An 18,993-nucleotide genomic window follows, 5' to 3' on the forward strand; every position below is an offset into this window, starting at 1 on the left:
GGCACATTTCATGTAGAATTTTAGGGGAATCCTGAAACTCTCCATGGAATCCAAACTGTGTAGCTGATGCCCTCAGTTCCATGAATAACATATCAGATCACATTGCCAATATAAACGAAAGTTAAAACATTTTTATTCATTGGTCAACTAAATCTCACACCCACACACCTACACACACCCTCAATCTTGAGCGCTGACTGGGCACAGAGCCCAGTGTGACTGACGTGAGGCTGGCTTTACTTACACATGTGGCCTCATTTCTTAATTCTGTCTCCAGGTGGGAGGCCTCACCCTAATTCCATCTGCTGCAAAGCTCTTGGAGCCAGGCTGTCCACCCTGTCCACCCTCTAACTATCTACCCCACACCTATCAGCTCGGATTGAATGCTGCTCTCTTGGAGGGTAACCCCAAAGAGGGTTGGTAGCAAGTGACTCTGGGGCCCAGCTCAGACAGCCCAAACCTACTCTCAGTTTTTGTTCATTCATGGAGAGCTAAGTGACTGTCCCTGGCTATGGGGAAGTAAGTCAAGACTTTAGAACAGCTTGCATGAGATCACTTTCTGCAAGTGGTTGTTCCTTTGGGAACAACCCAGATCTTTCTACCCCTGGTTTACTTTAAGGCTTATTTTTAGGAGCAAAATTTCCCAAAATAAGTCAACCACATTCTACAGAATCAGTTTACATTAGTTTTTGGATTCTTCCAGACTGTGCGGATTGCTGGGGACAACGAATCCTCAGCGTGCACACAGAAGTAAACCAAACAAAGCCCATGGGACTTACACAAATTCCGCAGACATGCTCAGCACAGTTGTTTGTTAGGGTCTGTTTAGGTCCATCGGGGAAAGAGTCACTGCCTTCCTAAGGCTCTGCGGTCCACCACAATGCCTCTAAGGGGTCATGCTCTCAGTCACCTGAAGCAATGACCTTGTCTTGGTGGATTCCCAACATTCAGAGGTCTCATCAGCCCACCTCTCGATGGTACAAGAGGTTGTGCTGAACTGCACAAAGTAAAATTCAGTTCAGGAGAGGAACTGCCTGTTCTAGAGGCTTCCTGAGGCCCCTGTGACTACACAATCCCACTACACAATTCCTAACTGTAGCCCCAAAGTAGCTAATGAACTTCTTTCTTCTTCTGAGCCCAAGATATCACCAAAGAAGAAATACTTTCTTCTGCCTGAACCTCCTGTTTTCTGAGCCACCCAGGCCTGAGAGAGGGTCCGAGGGGGAGGGGCTTTTGGGAAGATGTGGGTGGTAGCACCATTCCTTGACCCTATTCTCTCTGCCACTCAAACTCACACACACTTTAGAGAAATTTTTTTAAGTCCGTTTTTGGATCGTCTGTTGAATTTCCCCATCAATCCCACCTCTTCAACCCTCCCCTGCACAGGCCATGATTCTTCTAAAGCCATGTAACTTGGGAGAAAAAAATAACGACAGCAATAATTTCCATGTTTCCTGGCATCTTTAAGATATCTGGCTCTGCAGAGAAAGGAGACAGTGGTCTTCTGGATTAGGGACTCAAAGCACACATGATGTTAAGGTACAGCTGCTTTACTATTGGCCAATTGTGTAAACTCCACTAGCATCTGTGTAACTGTAAAATTTTTGAATATTTTCCACTTTGAGGTGAATTATATGGTGCTGCATTCTTGTACTTCCGGGCAGAAGTATTGTATACCCCTCCATGAAAAAAAAAAGAATATATATATATAATCACCTGACTTTCATTCTTTCTTTAAGAAAATAAAATTTAAAACTCGGTGCCTGACAACTGATAGGAAATTGTCTTTGTATGGATCTGCACACGTGTCAATGAAGAGCTATCTCTCAGTGTGAAGGGCAGATACTCACACGATATGGGCCAAGTTGAGTGGTTTCTCAGGCTGGTCAGGGAACATGGGGTGCAAGGGCTCACGGCTGGAAGCACAGCTCAGAGACTTGCTTAGTGCATTGGTTAGCTTCTTAGCAGGTGATTTCTGGAAGGAAGAACAAAGGTTCAAGTGTTAACAATCAACACTTAAGTAACATTTTATCAGATGATTTGCTTTCATACTATGCTGTGTGCTAAGCCGCTTTAGTCCTGTCTGACTCTTTGCGACCCCATGGACTCTAGCCCACCAGGCTCCTCTGTCCTTGGGATTCTCTAGGCAGGAATACTGGAGTAGGTTGCCATGCCCTCCTCCAGGGGATCTTCCCAACCCAGGGATCAAACCCGAGTCTCTTACATCTCTTGCCCTGGCAGGCGGGTAATCTTTACCACTAGTGCCGCCTGGAAGCCCTTCCATGATATATATTCATTTATTCATTCAGGGACTCTTCTTTGAGAATTTACTCCAAGTCAAGGAGTTGGCTCATTGCGGGGGCCAGAATGCTTGGAATTAGCCACCAGGGTGCCTGCCGCTGCCTGCACACTGTCAGAAATGCCGTGAGAAATGGAAGCAGTCATTGGGGTCAGAGCATCCGAGTCGGGATTTAATGAACAGCAGGAGTCCTTCTGACAAAATTCAGGGGCCTGGAAGGTATCCAGATGGAGGAGGGCCAGGAGACCTAGCTCTGGAGCGGGAAAGCAGAAGGCGGACCACTGAAGTCCTTTATACCACACAGTCCTTCCTACTGTGGTCTTTATCTCAGGTGAGGAGGGAGACAATGAACAGCCTCAGTCTCAGAGATGACCTGACTCTAGAAGGATTGCTTCTCCTTAAGAAGAGAAAATGGTTTGAGAGGGATGGGAGTGGAAGGCAGGAGAGGAGCGGGAGGTTTTGCAGGAACCCAGAAGCAAGATTTTCAGGTGTGGCTGGATACATCCAATTAGAAGGAAGAGCAGAACTTCAGCCTGAGTCTCCAGAATTTAAAGTTCATGTTCTTTCCAGAGGACATGCTATCTCTTTTTCATTTAGCCCAGTGGAATGTTTAATATTTCACAGCCAAGATTATCAAAAATAGTCCACCACATATAATAAATCTTTATGCCAATTTTTCCTTTCAGTGAGAAGAGATTTATAATTTTGTCACTTTCTTTGACACTCAGAGTGCGCAAGTGGCAATATAAGAAAGTGACTCTCGTCCTCATTATTTAAAAGCTAAGTCACGGGAGCACTGCCCACAAAATACCTCTTTGACTTTGGCTAGGAGATGGAATTCTTAGAACACTTGGATCAGCAGTAGCAACAGCTCTTCCCCCCATAAACACTGGAGCCCCTTTGTCCTTGTGAGGAGTTCTGTTCTACTCTGTAAAGACACTGTCCAATCGTATAACTGCAGAGTCCAGAACTTCTAAGGAAAAGCCTCTTTATTTAACTTCACCGTTTGCACAAAACAACAATTAAAAAATGGTTAGTCTTCAAACACCAGCCCTCGAGGATTTGAGATAGAACATACTAGGTGTCACAGGCGGCTCAGTGGTAGAGAATCTGCCTGCAGTACAGGAGATGCGGGTTCCATCTCTGGTCTGGGAAGATCCCCTGGAGGAGGAAATGGCAACCCACTCCAGTATTCTTGCCTGGACAGAGGAGCCTGGTGGGCTACCATCCAAGGGATCACAAGAGAGTTAGACACGACTTAGTGACTAAACAACAACAACATTGGAAAACTGGTAATACGCTGACAATAAGAAAATTTTCTCCTATCTTCTATACTAAATTGTATTTCGTGATCTGCGCTAGCCTATCAGTTCTCAGCATGTGAGGTAGCCGATAGTAACAGGTGGCATTTGAACTGGAATAAATCCTCAGTATCCAATGCCTTAGTGAAGAATTCTTATTTGAACTCAGACTTCGACATGTGCTAAACAATTAATATATTTGCACTGAATATCAGTTCCTAATAATGATTCCTCGAAAGAATATTCTGATTTAAAATGTACATTCTTAGTACTCAGCCATAAAAAAAGAACAAAGTGCCATTTGCTGCAACATGGATGAACCTGGAGATGATCATGCTAAGTGTCAGAACACTTTCATCACAAGGACAGGTTAGTATCACATACCCCCTCCAGCAAGTTAGTCACGTGCACTATTCATGAAAAGACGATTTTCTAATATAACCACAATCTTCCCCTCCTTCCCCCCAAAATAAACTGATACAGCATCATTAAACCCACATGCTCTCATGTCTTTCCTTCACATTCCAGTCACGCCCTTAAAGAACTCCAGACTCTAAGAAAAAAGGAACTAACAATAATTTTTAGGCAATGCCCACAACCCCGCCCCAAATTGGAAGGAACCTTCACTTACTGTGAAAAGGAGATAATGCTCCAGAAGACTGTCACCTAAATCGATACTGAATTATCTGCATTCCAAGAAGTAGTATCATTGGAGTGTTCTTATATGTTGTCTTAGGAAGCTATACTGGGTTCAGACTCAACAAGTAACCCCGTAAGAGGAGCAGTGGGCGGGGAAGGAAGGAGTGTCAGAGTAGAAGGTAAGCGTGCCCCCTGGTTCTCTGGCTGTTCCCTTGTGTTCTGGACGACACTCACCCATCCAACTTACCCAGGACGTGTACTCTTTCATTTGGTGCTGGTTGCTATGGGAACCACCAGCATGTCCCCTCCAGAAGCAGTCTTGACAGAGCTGGTAATTGTGACACTGTTGGCATCGATAGCGAAAGCCCAACATGCTCTCACTGTGGCAATACGAACACTCGACCGGGTGGAAGACTGGCGGGCAAGTAAATGAAGAAAAAGACAAGGAAACAAGAGGATGCGTCAGAAGAACGAAAAATACAGCCCAAGAAGAATTGCATTTTTCTGCTGGATAATATGATTTCCGATGATAGTTTGGTCTGAGGGAAGTACTAAGTTTATTCCTAGACTCTCACGACCCTTTTCCAGCATGTGTGTGGGGGTGGGAGAAATAAAGTGGGCTGGAGGAGAGGGGTTCTTCTAACAGCACATCTCTGTAACACTGTTTACTCTTCTTACTCCCATCCCTTACCCTACAAGAATGTAAATTACCCAGACTGGCTTGCCTTTCCCCCCAGATGCTCTCTGTCTCCAGGAGACCAGCACAGCTCACCGAACACTCAGAAGCACAATGGATGAACACAGATGGGTTCTGGGTAGAGAGCAAATAATAGAGAAATGGAAAACAAGAGGAAGAAAAAAGAAAGGAAATGGGAGGAGAGTAGAAAAACTGGAAGATGAGAATACTCAGTTATTTTTTAAAAAATAGAGTAGCTAATGGGCTTATTTAATGAGTGACCTTGTCTTCAATTAATAAACAGATTTTTAAAAAATTTTCTGAGGGGCAGATCGATAGGGGCCCAAAGAGATGGACAAATTATCTGAATACAGTTCTAATTCAGATAATTCAAGAGACACTTTCTGGCAGGAAATTTGAGTTACAAAGCAGGCAAGGTATGCAATTCGAAGCTAACAAATGATCAGATCCAAGTAATTGCATGTTATGAGTTAAAGATGCTAACAACAACAAGAACAATTCTTGCCTTTGGCGAAGTTACTCTCTGGCTAACCAGCTAGGGAAAACAATGAAAAAAATAAATAAAAATGAAAAGTAAATTGTAGAAACAAAGACATAACCAAATTTTGAACACACTGTCTTCTGAACCAGTATTATATCCTCCTTTTCTGGCTCTTGGGAAAGACCTGAATCTAGGGGCAACTCTTCTGGGACATGGTCTAAAGAACTCATTTCCTGCAACAGGAAATACTGAGAGGAGGCATGAAATTACAACTTTATAATTGGAGAATGACTAGTTCTCAGACTGCAAACAGTAATATGAATTCACCCTACATAATCTGGATCTTGACTGCTTTAGCAGATGAATAAGAAGCATAAAAAACCAATGATTGGTAGTGATTACAGAGAATCTAGTGAGATCTTTCTTTAAATCTTTTCCATGAGCAAAACAGAATAAATTTATAACTTTAACTAAGAGAGATAATAAGCGCAAACACCAAGTGTTCTAAATGGGAATTTAAAATTAAGCTAACTTTAACCCCACTGTATATTAAAGAAACGTGTAGAAGATTCTAGTAAGAGATAGGGGATAAATTATTTTCTATTTAAGGCTGGAGAGTTCCCAGAGTTAAATTAAACAATAAATAAGAATATCTAAAGAGTTTCAAAAAAAAAAAAAAAAAAAGAATATCTAAAGAGCAGATGGAGGCATTGAGTTGTTCCCTGTTTAAATTTCTTTAAACCTTGTTCTGAACTGTATTTCGTATTGAAGTTTGGATATGCCAATAGTAATTACTTTTATCATAGAACTACTTGCTTTTATAAAATAAAAGTACATGACAAAAGTTACATTACTCATTTCTTTTACATAACTACAGCCATTGGGAGCTTACAATTTGGAGTACATGACTAAAGATTAGCAAGGTGCTACCATCCAGTATTTTCCCCCATCTCCTCCACCTATTCATGTTCAAGTGCTTAGGAAGAAAGAGTCAATGCTAGGTACGCCAACAGTGGAAGTTCATACCTAAAACAAATACTAGAAAATGTCACATTCCTTAGCGAGGTTCTTCTTCAGTTATAGTAAGTTTTAAAGCCACATCTTACTTGTAACTGGGAGGTAGATTGTGATATTTAATAAGTTTTTAGAACGGACCATCCTAATTTTGCAGTGTGCCGATAGGGCCTTACTGATCAGGGAGAGAGGTCAGTTCTATTAAAAATCGGAACTACTAAACAGACCTCCTAAAACAATGATGTTGGCTTAATAACTATAGACTTGATAGCTTAATTTCAATAATTGCCTTAGGACTTTGGGATTAACATATGTACACTCCTATATATAAAACAGATAATCGACATGGACCTACATATAGCACAGGGAACCATACCTAATATTTTGTAACAATCTACAAGGGAAAAGAATATGAAAACAATATATATACATATATATACACATATATATGTATATACACCTGAATCACTTTGCTGTACATATGAAACTAATACAGCATTGTAAATTAATTATGTTACTTCAAGTTAAAAGAAGGGTTAAACAAATTGCCTTAGCTCAGTATTAAGTACTCACCGTTTTCTACATTTGCCAGTCGATGCAGAAGGGGCAGCCAGACCAGGCATTGCGGGGGAGGATCTGACATGAGCGTGTCCAAGAAACTATTTAAGGTGACTTTTTTCTGCATCAAAAAAAAACCCACCAAAATTTAGAACCAAGAATAATCTTAACTTACCTGCTATGTAAATATCATTTGAGATGGAAGAAACAAGACATTCAATTAACCCCTAGTACACAAAAAAAAGACAGAGCTTGAAACTAGTTCTGAATTTAAAACATTAATTGCTTTTCATACTTGAGTCTACACAGGACTGGATTATCTCTACTGAGGTTGAGTCAATATTATCACAAGGAGGAAAACAATTCTGAGAGGGTCATTTTTCATACACAAGGGACAGGTTGAAAATGATGAGCAAAACTGGAGAGTAGGCATCCTCCATAAAATTTTACCCAATAATACATCATAGCAGGCTCTAAAATTCCCGAATCAGTCAGTCTTCTAAATGTGTAGAACAGCTAACTTCTTCAGCTTCCATAAAAACTAAGTATTTTGTGGTTGTGTGAATGGTTCTGCTATACAAGATGAGGAGTGAATCCTGCTTGGAGGGATCTTTCCCTCCCTGTTAAAAGAGTCTAAAGGAAAAAAAAATCTCTTCTCTCCTTTCTTTTTATGTATATTTTATCACAATCCAGTCAGCCTCTGGGTCATTATCCTGGACTTTTCTGATGTAGAAAAGAAATGTATCTTATCTATAGGTTTCTTTCAAAATAACAAAAGAAGTTCTATTTTGTGGGGGTGGGAAGGGCAAAAAAAAAAAAAAAAAAAAAAGACTCCTTGATTGCTTCAGGTCTAGAATCACTAAATTTCACAGGATGTTTCAGGACTTCTGGCAGGGAAAGTTGCTTTGGAGTCCAGGGACAAACAGCTTTGTAAAGCTTGTTGTGGTTCAGTTGCTCAGTCGTGTCCGGCTCTTTGCAACCCCATGGACTGTTCCCTGCCAGGCTCCTATGGGGTTCTCCAGGGAAGAATACTGGAGTGGGTTGCCATTTCCTTCTCCAAAGAAGTTCTGCTAATACATGAGATTTCAGTAGTATGAGTGACAAAAAATTTACAAGCAAAATCACTATTTTACTTAAAAATCTGAATTAGAATAGCAAGGTAGCTGGGATAGTTTTATATTTTTTAGACAAGAAATCAGCCCTGAAGAGCTATAGTAACTTTTCAAGGCTTAAATCTTACACTTGTCCTTGTAATTTACAAAAGAGCTGTTTTGGTATCCTTTTATTAATTTTTTTTTATTGGTAGATATATTTAGTTATTTACCTCATAATACTGGGCTTCACTGATAGCCCAGTGAGTAAAGAATCCTCCTGCAATGCAGGAGACACAGGAAATGTGGGTCCCGTCACTGGGTCGGGAACATTCCCTGGAGGAGGGTGTGGCAGCCCACTCCAGTATTCCTGCCTGGAGAATCCCATGGCCTGAAGAGCCGGGTGGGCTCCAGTTCAAAGGGTTGCGAAGAGTCGGACGTGACTGAACAACTATGCATACACACACCTCATCATACTAAATAACTTCAGCTTTTATAGGATGGTTGTTCACATTATTATTGTCAATAATTTTATTTTTTAAAAGCTTTATTGAATTTGTTACAATATTGCTTCTGTTTCATGTTTTGGTTTTTTGGCCACAAGGCATGTGTGATCTTAGCTCCCAACCAGGGATCAAACCCGCACACCCTCCTGCACTGGGAGGCGAAATCTCAACCACTGGACCTCCAGGAACATCCCTATCATTATTATTAAAAGAGAAATGATATAAAGAATAAGTAATGAGACAGTACTTTTTAAAAAGCTACTACAATTCATATCCCTAAAATAATACTCTGTTTTAAAACAATCCCTTGGGGTGACTTTCCAACGAAGCAATTAAAACAATTTTGGAATTTCATCATTCAAGCTGCTGCTACAGCCAGCTTATGAAGCACAAAAACAAACTGGTCTTATTATTTATTTATGTTGCCTCTATTTCTACTTCACATGGTTTTATCCATTTTGACCTTTCATCGTACTGGCTTAAAATCACTCCTGGAAGTTAAACAGAGACGCTATGATTTCAAAATATAAAAATTTCTCATCATTGAGGGTGTGTAAAAGATTATATAATGAGAAATAGCTAGGATACTTCATTTTGACCAATGGCAACACCTATATAATTCTTTTTGAATATATAAAATCCTATTAGATTAAAAACGTCCTATTATTGTGGCTGACTTTAATGAGAAATACTCCGAGGCATTAGCATATTTCCTGAGGCTTCTATAATGCTCTAAAATCAACAAATGTACAAACAAATGAGTAAATCCAGGGAAGGAGAGTTTAGCCCGGGGTTTAATGCAAGAGGCCAGGCAATCAAGGATGATGAGGAAAGAGACCTGAGACAATTAGAGAAGGTGAAACTAGCAGGACTTGGCGATCAATGAGACGTTCTGCGTGAGGAAGCTGTACAGGAGACGTAGGTGAATGGATCCATTCTGATGTCACCAGCTTGAAAGGGAAATACAGAGGAGCATGCTTAGTTGGGGACAGAGATCGGGTAGCTAAGCCAGCCTGGGGGTGGGGGCATGGGAAAGGTCAGCAAGGCTTCCTGAGTGAGGTTCTTGGGGCGTAGAGTTGATACTTAGCCTATCAAACTATCCCTTCTCTTCTTGAGTGTATGGATACATTGATGACTCTATATACATCCTTGACCTACAGGGGTGCCTGAGGCATTTCTGACCTCTTAGATCACCAAGTAAAGAGAGCTGAGGTTTTCTAGCTGGACAGTAAATGCAGCTGTTAAGTGGCTGCTAAGCACTGTTTGCTTATGTAAAGGACATACTTGGTGAGTTTGGATTTTTAAAAATTGTAGACAAACCTTCAGTTTATGGATTTCTAAACCTCTACCACGCTGTGCTGGAGAATAGTTCTAGACATGTAGATTTTCCACAAGACGGGACAGATATAGACATGGATAGCCCTCCAAACTACGCAGCTTCCTTCAGCTGACTTGCTCCATGTCCAATTGAGACATGTGGCTCTGAACCCCAACTTGGTGGATGATTGAGGGCCTCCCAGATCCCACAGGGCATGTGTTGAGATTCCTTTTTGTCTCCTTTGCTAAACACTGATGAAACTTAGTGCTGGGTCAGACTTGGGTTTTATGTGAGGCTGAGTGACAGTTCAGCCCTTCAGATAGTGTGGTCACAACAAATGATTCGGAGGGTTAGAGTGGTCGTTGTTTAGTCGCTAAACTGCGCCTGACTCTGCGACCCCATGGACTGTAGCCCACTAGGCTCTTCTGTCCACGGGATTTCCCAGGCAAGAGTACTGGAGTGGGTTGCCATTTCCCTCACCAAGGGATCTTCCTGACCCAGGGATTGAACCCATGTCTCCTGCACTGGCAGGCCGGTTCTTTACCGCTGAGCCACCAAGGAAGCTCATAGGGTTGTTAGTAGAGATTAAATTAGACAATGCAAATAAAGAATTCTGCATGATGCTGGTGGTCAGGCAGCACCACCAATTATCATCCAGATGTGCTAGACTCATTACTGACTCAGAAGTCATTTGTCAGAAGCTGGGAGACACACTACAGGTTATGATGAAGAAATAGAGACTTGGAGTGACACAGGAGACAGCACCTGCTGAGAGATACTCCCTTAAACAAGTTGTTTCCTACCTGTTGAGAGAAACAGGATCTCGCTGACTGTTCTGTGTAACCGAATGAAGGACCTTCGAAAACTGCCGTGGGTAGCTTGAGAACTTCCCGTAGGAACTGATCGTATCGTCCATAAACCATCACCCCGCTGGAGTCAGAAATCATTGAGAAAATATCTGATGGATGGAAAAGGAAAGATATTTATTCATCACATAAAGATTTCCCACTGTTTTAGCTCAACATATCTACTGCAGATAACAAAAAATGTGGCAGAAATTAAACACAGAATTTATTATGAAAGAATAATATGAAAGCTAATTTTTATGCTGAGATATTCTTGGCATGGTGTTTTCTCTGGTATCTTTTTGTAGATGATTTTGGCACGTAGCATTAACTAGCAATTTGGATAAAATTAGCATATTTTGATAGGACAGAGAACATCTCATTTTTAGTTTGAGGTCAATTATCAACTCATACACATACTCAATGGGAGGAATTTTGTATATGTGAGAAATATACTGACTTCTTTTGAAAATACACAATGAAAATTTTTCTATAATGTTAGGGTTTGTGCATATCTAGCAAGTTAGCTATTTACCTGTCTATGAAAGTGTTGCTTTGCTTCGTCTTGTCCAGTTGTTTGCAATCCCATGGACTGTAGCCCATCAGGCTCCTCTCTCCATGGGATTCTCCAGACAATAAAGCTGAATGGCAACCCACTCCAGTATTATTGCCTGGAGAATGCCATGGATAGAGGAGACTGGCATAGTGTCACTAAAACTTTTGGGTTTTGGTTTAAGATATGGAAAAATGAAAGACATATAGGGATAAGGATGCAATGAAAACACTTGATTAACCTCTCACAGAAGCAGAAAACTTTCTATAAATCATAGTGTTCTGGGTGGAAGGCAATTGATTTACAGGGAAGGGTCTTTAGGCTCATGCAGTCAAGAGGAAGCCTGGCCTTGCCAATGTTTAGTGAGGTAAAGTCAGGGATCTAGATTCTTCTCAGCAGAGCCACTAGCTTTATTGGACCTCTTTTCTTCAGATTTTGCCACTATGTGCACTTAATGAATATTCATGGCATAATTTCCCAAAGTACTCTGCAATTCCTCTGTGGAAATCACTATTGGAAGAAAAGGGTTGGCTATTATATGGTGTGTCGCCGTGCTGGATTGCAACGAGGCCAGCACAGCTGCTGGGATAAACTGTTATAAAGTCAACATGCTACCTCTGTTCATTTTGGACTTAATTTTTCAAGGTCAAAATGTAATCTGGGGACATTGTTTCACACCCCAGTCAGATGTTCAGCATATTACAGGCTTTTATTGGATTATGTTTTGAGGACATGAACTGGCTCTCTTTTTTTTTTAAATACTCCACTTACAAACGATTTCTATTGTGTTTCCAATAGTTAATCAGTTATAAAGCTACAGATATTCTACATGAGCAACAAAAATTAATGATGTTCTCACTCATTTTCACAATGTTGTTATAGCGAATTTCATCTCATGCTTCATTATAACTAGTCCAAAAAAGAAGCTGCCAACAGAAAAAAAAAAAAAAAGTAACAAAACCAAACCAAATCCCTCTTATGTAATTGCAAAGATAGAAACTCAAGAATTCCAATCCAAAGGAGGAAAAAGAAGCCTTGAAGAAGTAAATGTACTTTCTTATTAGAACTGCCATCTTGTTTATTTGGGGACAATTTGGCTAATTGTAATTTTGTCATCCTGATGATCTTCTAGACCTGGAATTTCTAGGCCAGGGCACATTTTTTTTTTTATTTTAAAAAATATTTATTTATTTATTTTTATTTCTGGCTGTGCTAGGCCTTTGTTGCTGCGTGGGCTTTTCTCTAGTTGCAGTGAGCAGGGGCACATTTTTAAAAAGGAGGTTAGGCTTTTCAAATCCACACTGAAATAATTTAAACGTCTCTAACTAGAGTAAAACTTGAAGGGCACCAACAGTGACCTTTCACAAATGTGAAGCTAATATTAAACTCATTTGTACTGATGAAATTCTACCAAGTAATAGCCAAACTAGGGCTATTCACTGGGACTAAAGTGAAGTGGCTATTAATGGCCAGTCAGGTTTCTAAAAAGAAATGAGGGGGTACAACATGGTATGTGTTTGTACCTTAATTTGGAGACCTCTGTGTCTCTCTCTATATATGTGTACATATGCATGCAGGTACATATAATATGCTTATAACATGAAATATATGTATATCTATACAATATAGAGGGCTATTTCAAGGTTTAAACTAGTTACTAGATGAAAAGCATACTGATGTATGCTTGGCACCTAGTATACAGTACAGAAATGTTATATCTTTTTCTTATTGATTTCATATTCACACTTTCTGCCACTCACCTTATATGTTTAGATGCTGCCTCCCCACTAGGATTGTTCTACAAGGTTCCAAATCATATTTTAAATTACCTGTGTGTTTCCTACAGCTCCCTACAATGTTACTTTAGAAGAACGTACATTCGTGGATTTATTAAACTAAAATTAACTTGGCACGTAATAAACATGTGAAATTGTGTGCTAAGCCACGGATACACAGGGAAATCAGGACTTCGCTCTTGCCCCTGGGAGGTCCTGGTCTAATGGGGATGACAGAGACGTGCTTACATCATGGGTGAAGCGACTCACACATGGTAACAAGGTGGTGTGAGCAGAGGAAGAGTGGGGTGTACGGGGTGCGACAGGAGCTCAGAGACGGTTCCCAGAGGGAAGAGCGAGGCAGGGAAGATTTCCTTACCAAGGGGACTTGGCGGCCAAGTGTACAGGACATGAGTGATGAGACAGATACTGAAGAATTAAAGGCAGCCCAGTAAGTTAGAAATACTACCCTGGGGATAGGCTTGGAGGCAGAACAACCTATTCATTAATAGAAACTCAGGAAATACACGGTGTTTGCTAAACACCGGTGTTTAGTTTGCTAAAACTAAAATGATAGTTTTTTTAAATAAAACAAGCCCTCTTTAGAAGCTTTAGAATAGCACCTGACATTCCAGGCTTATGCCACTGGATTAAGAAATCTTTAAGATCCGTAACAACAATAATAGGATCAAAGATATTTTGACAGAAAAGGAGTATATTATATTAGGTCAGTTTATGTATAGGGCTCTGTGTCCCAAGCCTGCAGGGGGCGCCCTCACACTCTCTGCCGCCTGAGGGTACCTGAAGAACACCCTGTATATTGATTGGCTCCTGGTGGCCCTGAGTATTGGAAAGTGGGGTACAACGTGGGGGGTTCTTGTCCCTTTTAATGCATTTAAAGCAACATTTAAAACTCAGTTTCAAATTTTCTGCTGTTTTCTGCATTTTTGCTTTTTAACATCTCTAAATTTTTTTCAGCCAATTACTCTTGCCCCGTGTTCCCCAAATGAAGGGGCTAGTTGGCATGGACTAAATTTTTCTCATCTCTGTGCACAAAAACAGAAAAACTGCCAGACTAGCACAGTTGTCATACTGACTTAAAGGGAATTAGAATTTAAAGAAGGAAAAATAAATCTCTCAAATTCTGAGACATTCCATATCGTTTCATTTTATTTCCTTATTATATAAAGCAATGCTTATTACAACATTATTACCCTGCCTGTTTTATGACTAAATGGAAGCCAGCAAAAGGAGACTAAAGAAAATCCTTGATTCTGCTCACCAAGTCAGCCATGGCTGTCTGTGGGTGGAATTGCCCATATTTCCTCATTCAGTCAGTGGTTATCTAAGGTGACTAAGGACACTCACTTTTTATTAATACAAATTTTGGAGAGGTTCTACCAGCCAAACTGCTTTTAGCTAAATTGCTTTTGGTCAAATTGCTTTCAACTGACATAGCTGGGAACCATTAAAACTACCTTCATGGGATTAACTATTCAAAGAGTGACTCCTCTGTCAGAGAACAGGGACACCACACTCAGGGATTCAAGTCTGGGGGGAAGGCAACGTGATATGTTGTGATCACACTATCTGTTTTTCTACAGAATTTGTGACACTCTGCAGCTTCTTTCTTTCATTTTTTCTTTTTGGTTGGGACCATTTTTATAAGTCTTTATTGGATTTGTTACAAAGTTGCTTCTGCTGTTTATGGTCTGGTTTTTTGGCCTGGGGGCATCTGGGATCTTAGCTCTTTGAGACCAGGGATCCAGCTCACACCCCCTGCGTTGGAAGTTAGGTCTTAGCCACTAGACTACAAGAGAAGTGCCTGCAGCTTATTTATGCAGACTGGAGAGCACAGCTTTCTTCCAACGGGACTCATGCATCTGTGACTTCTTTCACTAAGTTGCAGAGGATTGGCTTTGGCCACTGGAGAGCATGCATGCTTTGCTCACTGACCGTGGGTGTCTGGTGAATGATGGGATAGAGTGAGGAAACAGCCCTCGAGCAGTTATTAATATATTGTTTGTTTTGAACTGGACTTGCGAGAGAATTTTGAGGGATTCAACCACCGGCAAATATCTGCTCAAAGAGTTAGTTAACGTCTGAGTTTTGTAATTGTGCCAATGTTGTTTGTTGCTGATGTAACAACCTTTCCACTTCATCTTTATTGGCCCCAGATTTCTTCCTGGGCTAAGAGACAGCAGAGACCCTTCTCAGCCCAGGAGGTCAGAATGACTGGAAGACTCCATGACCACCATGGGCATTGATTTCCCCTCTCTAGGAATTGATATAGTAAGTGGTCTGTGATGCCACCCTGGCCATGAGACCTAAGGGCCAGGGACCTCTGGAGTGGGTGTGACTCCTGAAACTGTTGTACCCTGCTTTACCCTCAGAAGAAGGATAACATCTGACACAGAGGAAAGCCAAGCAGAAAGATGGAAGGCATTTGGGTCCTTGATGGTATAGAATCAACCTGGTTCATGAGAGGCTCTTAGGAGTTCTGAAATATAGAAACCTGGTTTCTTTGTTTTCCTCAAACTTATTTTTTCATTTAATTTTTTAAATTAGAGGATAATTACTTTACAATACTGTGATTTTTTTTTTTTTTTTTTTTGCCATACATCAACATGAAATGGCATTAGGTATATATATATATATCCCTTCCCTCTGGAACCTCCATCCCACCCCTCTAGGTTGTCACAGAGCACTGGCTTTGGGTTCCTTATTTTATTAAAAGATCCTTTTGTCCACATACCTAAGATTGAATAAGTATTTGGAAGTGTTTCTTAAGACTTTGAAAAAAATTTTGCTACTGGTCTAGCATAAGTGGCCAATGGTGACATGAAGTCAGTAGGCAAGGCCCTTGTGAGTTTCTTCCTCTGCCCTGGTTCCTTTTGCTAAATGTTCTCTTCCCAGCCTAACTCTGAAGGAAATGTCTTAGGGATTGCGCTGTTATTTTTTAAATTTTTATTTTTTTAAAGGAGATTTTTTTTCCTGCCACTTTCTGACTGAGCTGTTATCCTCAATCAAGCACTGGGATGGTTTTCTAATTTTTTACATCTTTCAGGTGAACCGAAGGTAATCTAAACTGGGCCTTATGAGAGTCTGCTTGGGCTTCTCTGAATCTTGACAGCATTTGGCTGGTCCTTGAAAGAAGGTTCCTGGGAGAGAGGGAAGATGTGTGGTTATGTGGGGTTTCCATGTACTGTCCCCTTATCCATTGCTTTAATGACATAACTCTTCTTGGGGTATGTCTGGGGAAATGCCAAAGAAAAAAAGTTTTTATTCCTGCATTTTTCTTTATTATTCCTCAGTGCATCAAGAAGCAAGAGATTACATTTCAGCAGCTGATATACAACAGGTTGACAAAAAAGCCTAGAGGCTCTGTGAGTCCCAGATGATTGCAGCCAGGAGGGTAGATACCCAACTGGTATCTAACAAAATCCCCAAATTTAGGATGGAGAAGGAAGCTGAGGACTAAAGAAGCAATAATTTCCACAGGATAACTCAGTGAATTATTCACAAAGCTGGGCCTGTAACTTGAGGCTCCCAGTTCCTAAGAGAGTGTGTTTTCTCATAGGGCATTATAACTCAGACTCAAAATACTTAGGGGAAGAGAAAAGGTTACATGGTAATTTTTCTTTGAAACAGTCACATATACAGAATTTTAAACTAGTTAGAAATGAAAATTCTTGCCCTAACCCCCATTCACTTTAGGCCTACTGAATCAGAAATTCTGGGAATGAGACCCAGAAATTTCTTTTTTAAAAGCCTGTCAGGTGATTGCATACATACTAAACTTTGAGAGCCACTGATGTATGGAAAAAAGTTAGGGTTCAATTCCTGGTACCGTCTGTGATTAACTCTCCAAGTCTCAGCTTCTGTACCTAAGACATGCCAACTAACCAAAAAATTCCCACTGTTTTGGTGGTTAAAAAACTACCACATTTAGTGACAAAACATACACAAAAGGCCCCAGATCACTCAACGCCCTTTAGCGATCATGTCTCTATTGGCATCAGTTCATTCGCAGTCTATGGTTTCTGCATGTAATTCCTCTGCCTACACCCTGGCAATATCTTCCTTGGAACTGTTCAAGTGCCTAGTGATTTGAACAACACTGGCTGAGAAGAATGAGGAAATGTGCTGGGAACTTTGGCTTGAGATGACTGAAAAAAGAAGGTTTCCTAACATGGCCTTCATCTCCTATGGTGATGGACTTAACTTGTGAGGCAGTTTTGTACCATGAACATGAGAGAATGTATATTTTACCTTGGTGTCATGAACAGTCTAACTGGTGATACTTAACAGGTTGTAAATAATAATAATCCATACCTAGAAGGAGAACATTCATTCCATTGACATTTATCTAAGATGAAAATATTTTTAGGATAAAACCCAAAGATCAATGAACATTACATTTCTTTTCTTTCTTTTTTTTTCCTGAATGTTTCCAGGCACTTAATGTCTAGGAACAAGTCAGTTCAATTGAACCAGCAGAGAAAACCAGAAGAAAGTGGTTCAGATTCCAAATTACGCTCTTTCCGAAGTTGAACCCCCTTGAGTCTGCTCAAAGGCAGGGATAATAATATTAAAGACCATCCTCCTCCTCTTGTGAATTAAAATTGCATTTCCCTAGGCAACCAGGTACAGTTGCTGAAAGAGAGCTTGCTCATCTGGAAAATGAACCTGAGTAGTCATTTCCATATGTGCCTTTAGTCACTGCAGACATTGGCCCATGGCGATAGAATTATAATGCAGATCACCTTTGGGGTGCTCCGGAGTAACAGTTATACCTGCTAAGGTATTACAGGTAGGACCCACACCTTCACCAAAGAGATGCTGCTGCTCATATTGCTAATCTACTGCCTACACATGCCACGGCCACAGGAAGAAGTCACTAGACTTGCACAAGCTTAGTCCTCTGTACATTAGTTCATTACATTGAACATCATATTTCAAATAACTCTCATAGGATGAGGAAAGTCATGGATGGTCAGGGGAACCTGGTAGGAAGCGGGTAGAGGAAAACGCAGCATATGGAAGGGGTGAGCAAAGAGAGATGCAGAGAATAACTTACATCTTAACTTGTCCATGATCTTCCCTCCACACAAGGTGGCTAAAGCCATTTTGACAGCAAATACTGAAATTTTACCATGGCCTTCCCTGTTTAATGATAACAGAAAAAAAAAAAAATAGAGAGAGATGTCATTTGAAGAACTTCCAATAACTTGGTTTGACATTTTCTGTTGTGCAGAAATCATAGGATATTGGAGTTGTGTGTATTATGTGAACATATCCACTTTAAAAAATGTTATGAATACAATTCAACACACACTTCTGAAAAACTGTCTCTTTGATATTTCCTTTATTTAAAAGATAGCAGAATCTTTGTTATTCTTTGTCTATAGCACTTGCTCAAAGGATGGACTGGTAGCCATTCATTTACTGTGAATGAAAATTACAGAGCATTCTTTTCACTTTGGCTTTCATGAAATAATTTTACACACGATGTTGTCACCATCTCTATAATTTATTTAAACAAAGCTTCAGAAAAATCTGTTTTTTTGGGGGGGTGTCAGATAATTCCCGAACTTTGTTAGGGTGAATACGGAGACTTTTCATTAACACTCTTTTTCGACCATCATTTTATACCCACAAGCCAACTGTCTTCATGTGATACATTTACTTTTCAAAGGAAGTTAGTATTTCAAAGGGGCAAGAGCAAGAGCTCTTTTGAATAGGTTTCCTACCAAATCTTCCTTGATTCAAGAAGTGAAACTAACTTCTCCTTCACAAAATGTGATATAAAGGACATAGGGTAAGAAGTAGAAAATTTCAGCTAAATGATTTTTTTTTCCAGCTGGAATAAACTTTATTCTTAAAGCCTTGGAACCAAAAAGTGTGGTAGTTGCT

At 40.4% G+C, this 18,993-nt stretch overlaps 1 protein-coding gene across 9 annotated transcripts in view; it reads right to left on the bottom strand.

Moving 5' to 3' along the window:
* Positions 1–18,993, bottom strand: part of DTNA (dystrobrevin alpha) — a 301,171-nt gene that overhangs the window by 73,426 nt on the left and 208,752 nt on the right. For all 9 annotated transcript variants that reach the window (XM_065932380.1, XM_065932383.1, XM_065932382.1 and 6 more), the window contains exons 6-10: positions 18,158–18,243; positions 10,708–10,862; positions 7,005–7,110; positions 4,487–4,653; positions 1,851–1,975 (exon numbers count right to left, since the gene is read on the bottom strand). In XM_065932380.1, coding sequence (XP_065788452.1) covers positions 1,851–1,975; positions 4,487–4,653; positions 7,005–7,110; positions 10,708–10,862; positions 18,158–18,243 — 639 coding nt within the window. The remainder of the gene's footprint in view (positions 1–1,850; positions 1,976–4,486; positions 4,654–7,004; positions 7,111–10,707; positions 10,863–18,157; positions 18,244–18,993) is intronic.

This window comes from Muntiacus reevesi, chromosome 4 (genome assembly GCF_963930625.1).
Source record: "Muntiacus reevesi chromosome 4, mMunRee1.1, whole genome shotgun sequence".
NCBI lineage: Eukaryota > Metazoa > Chordata > Mammalia > Artiodactyla > Cervidae > Muntiacus > Muntiacus reevesi.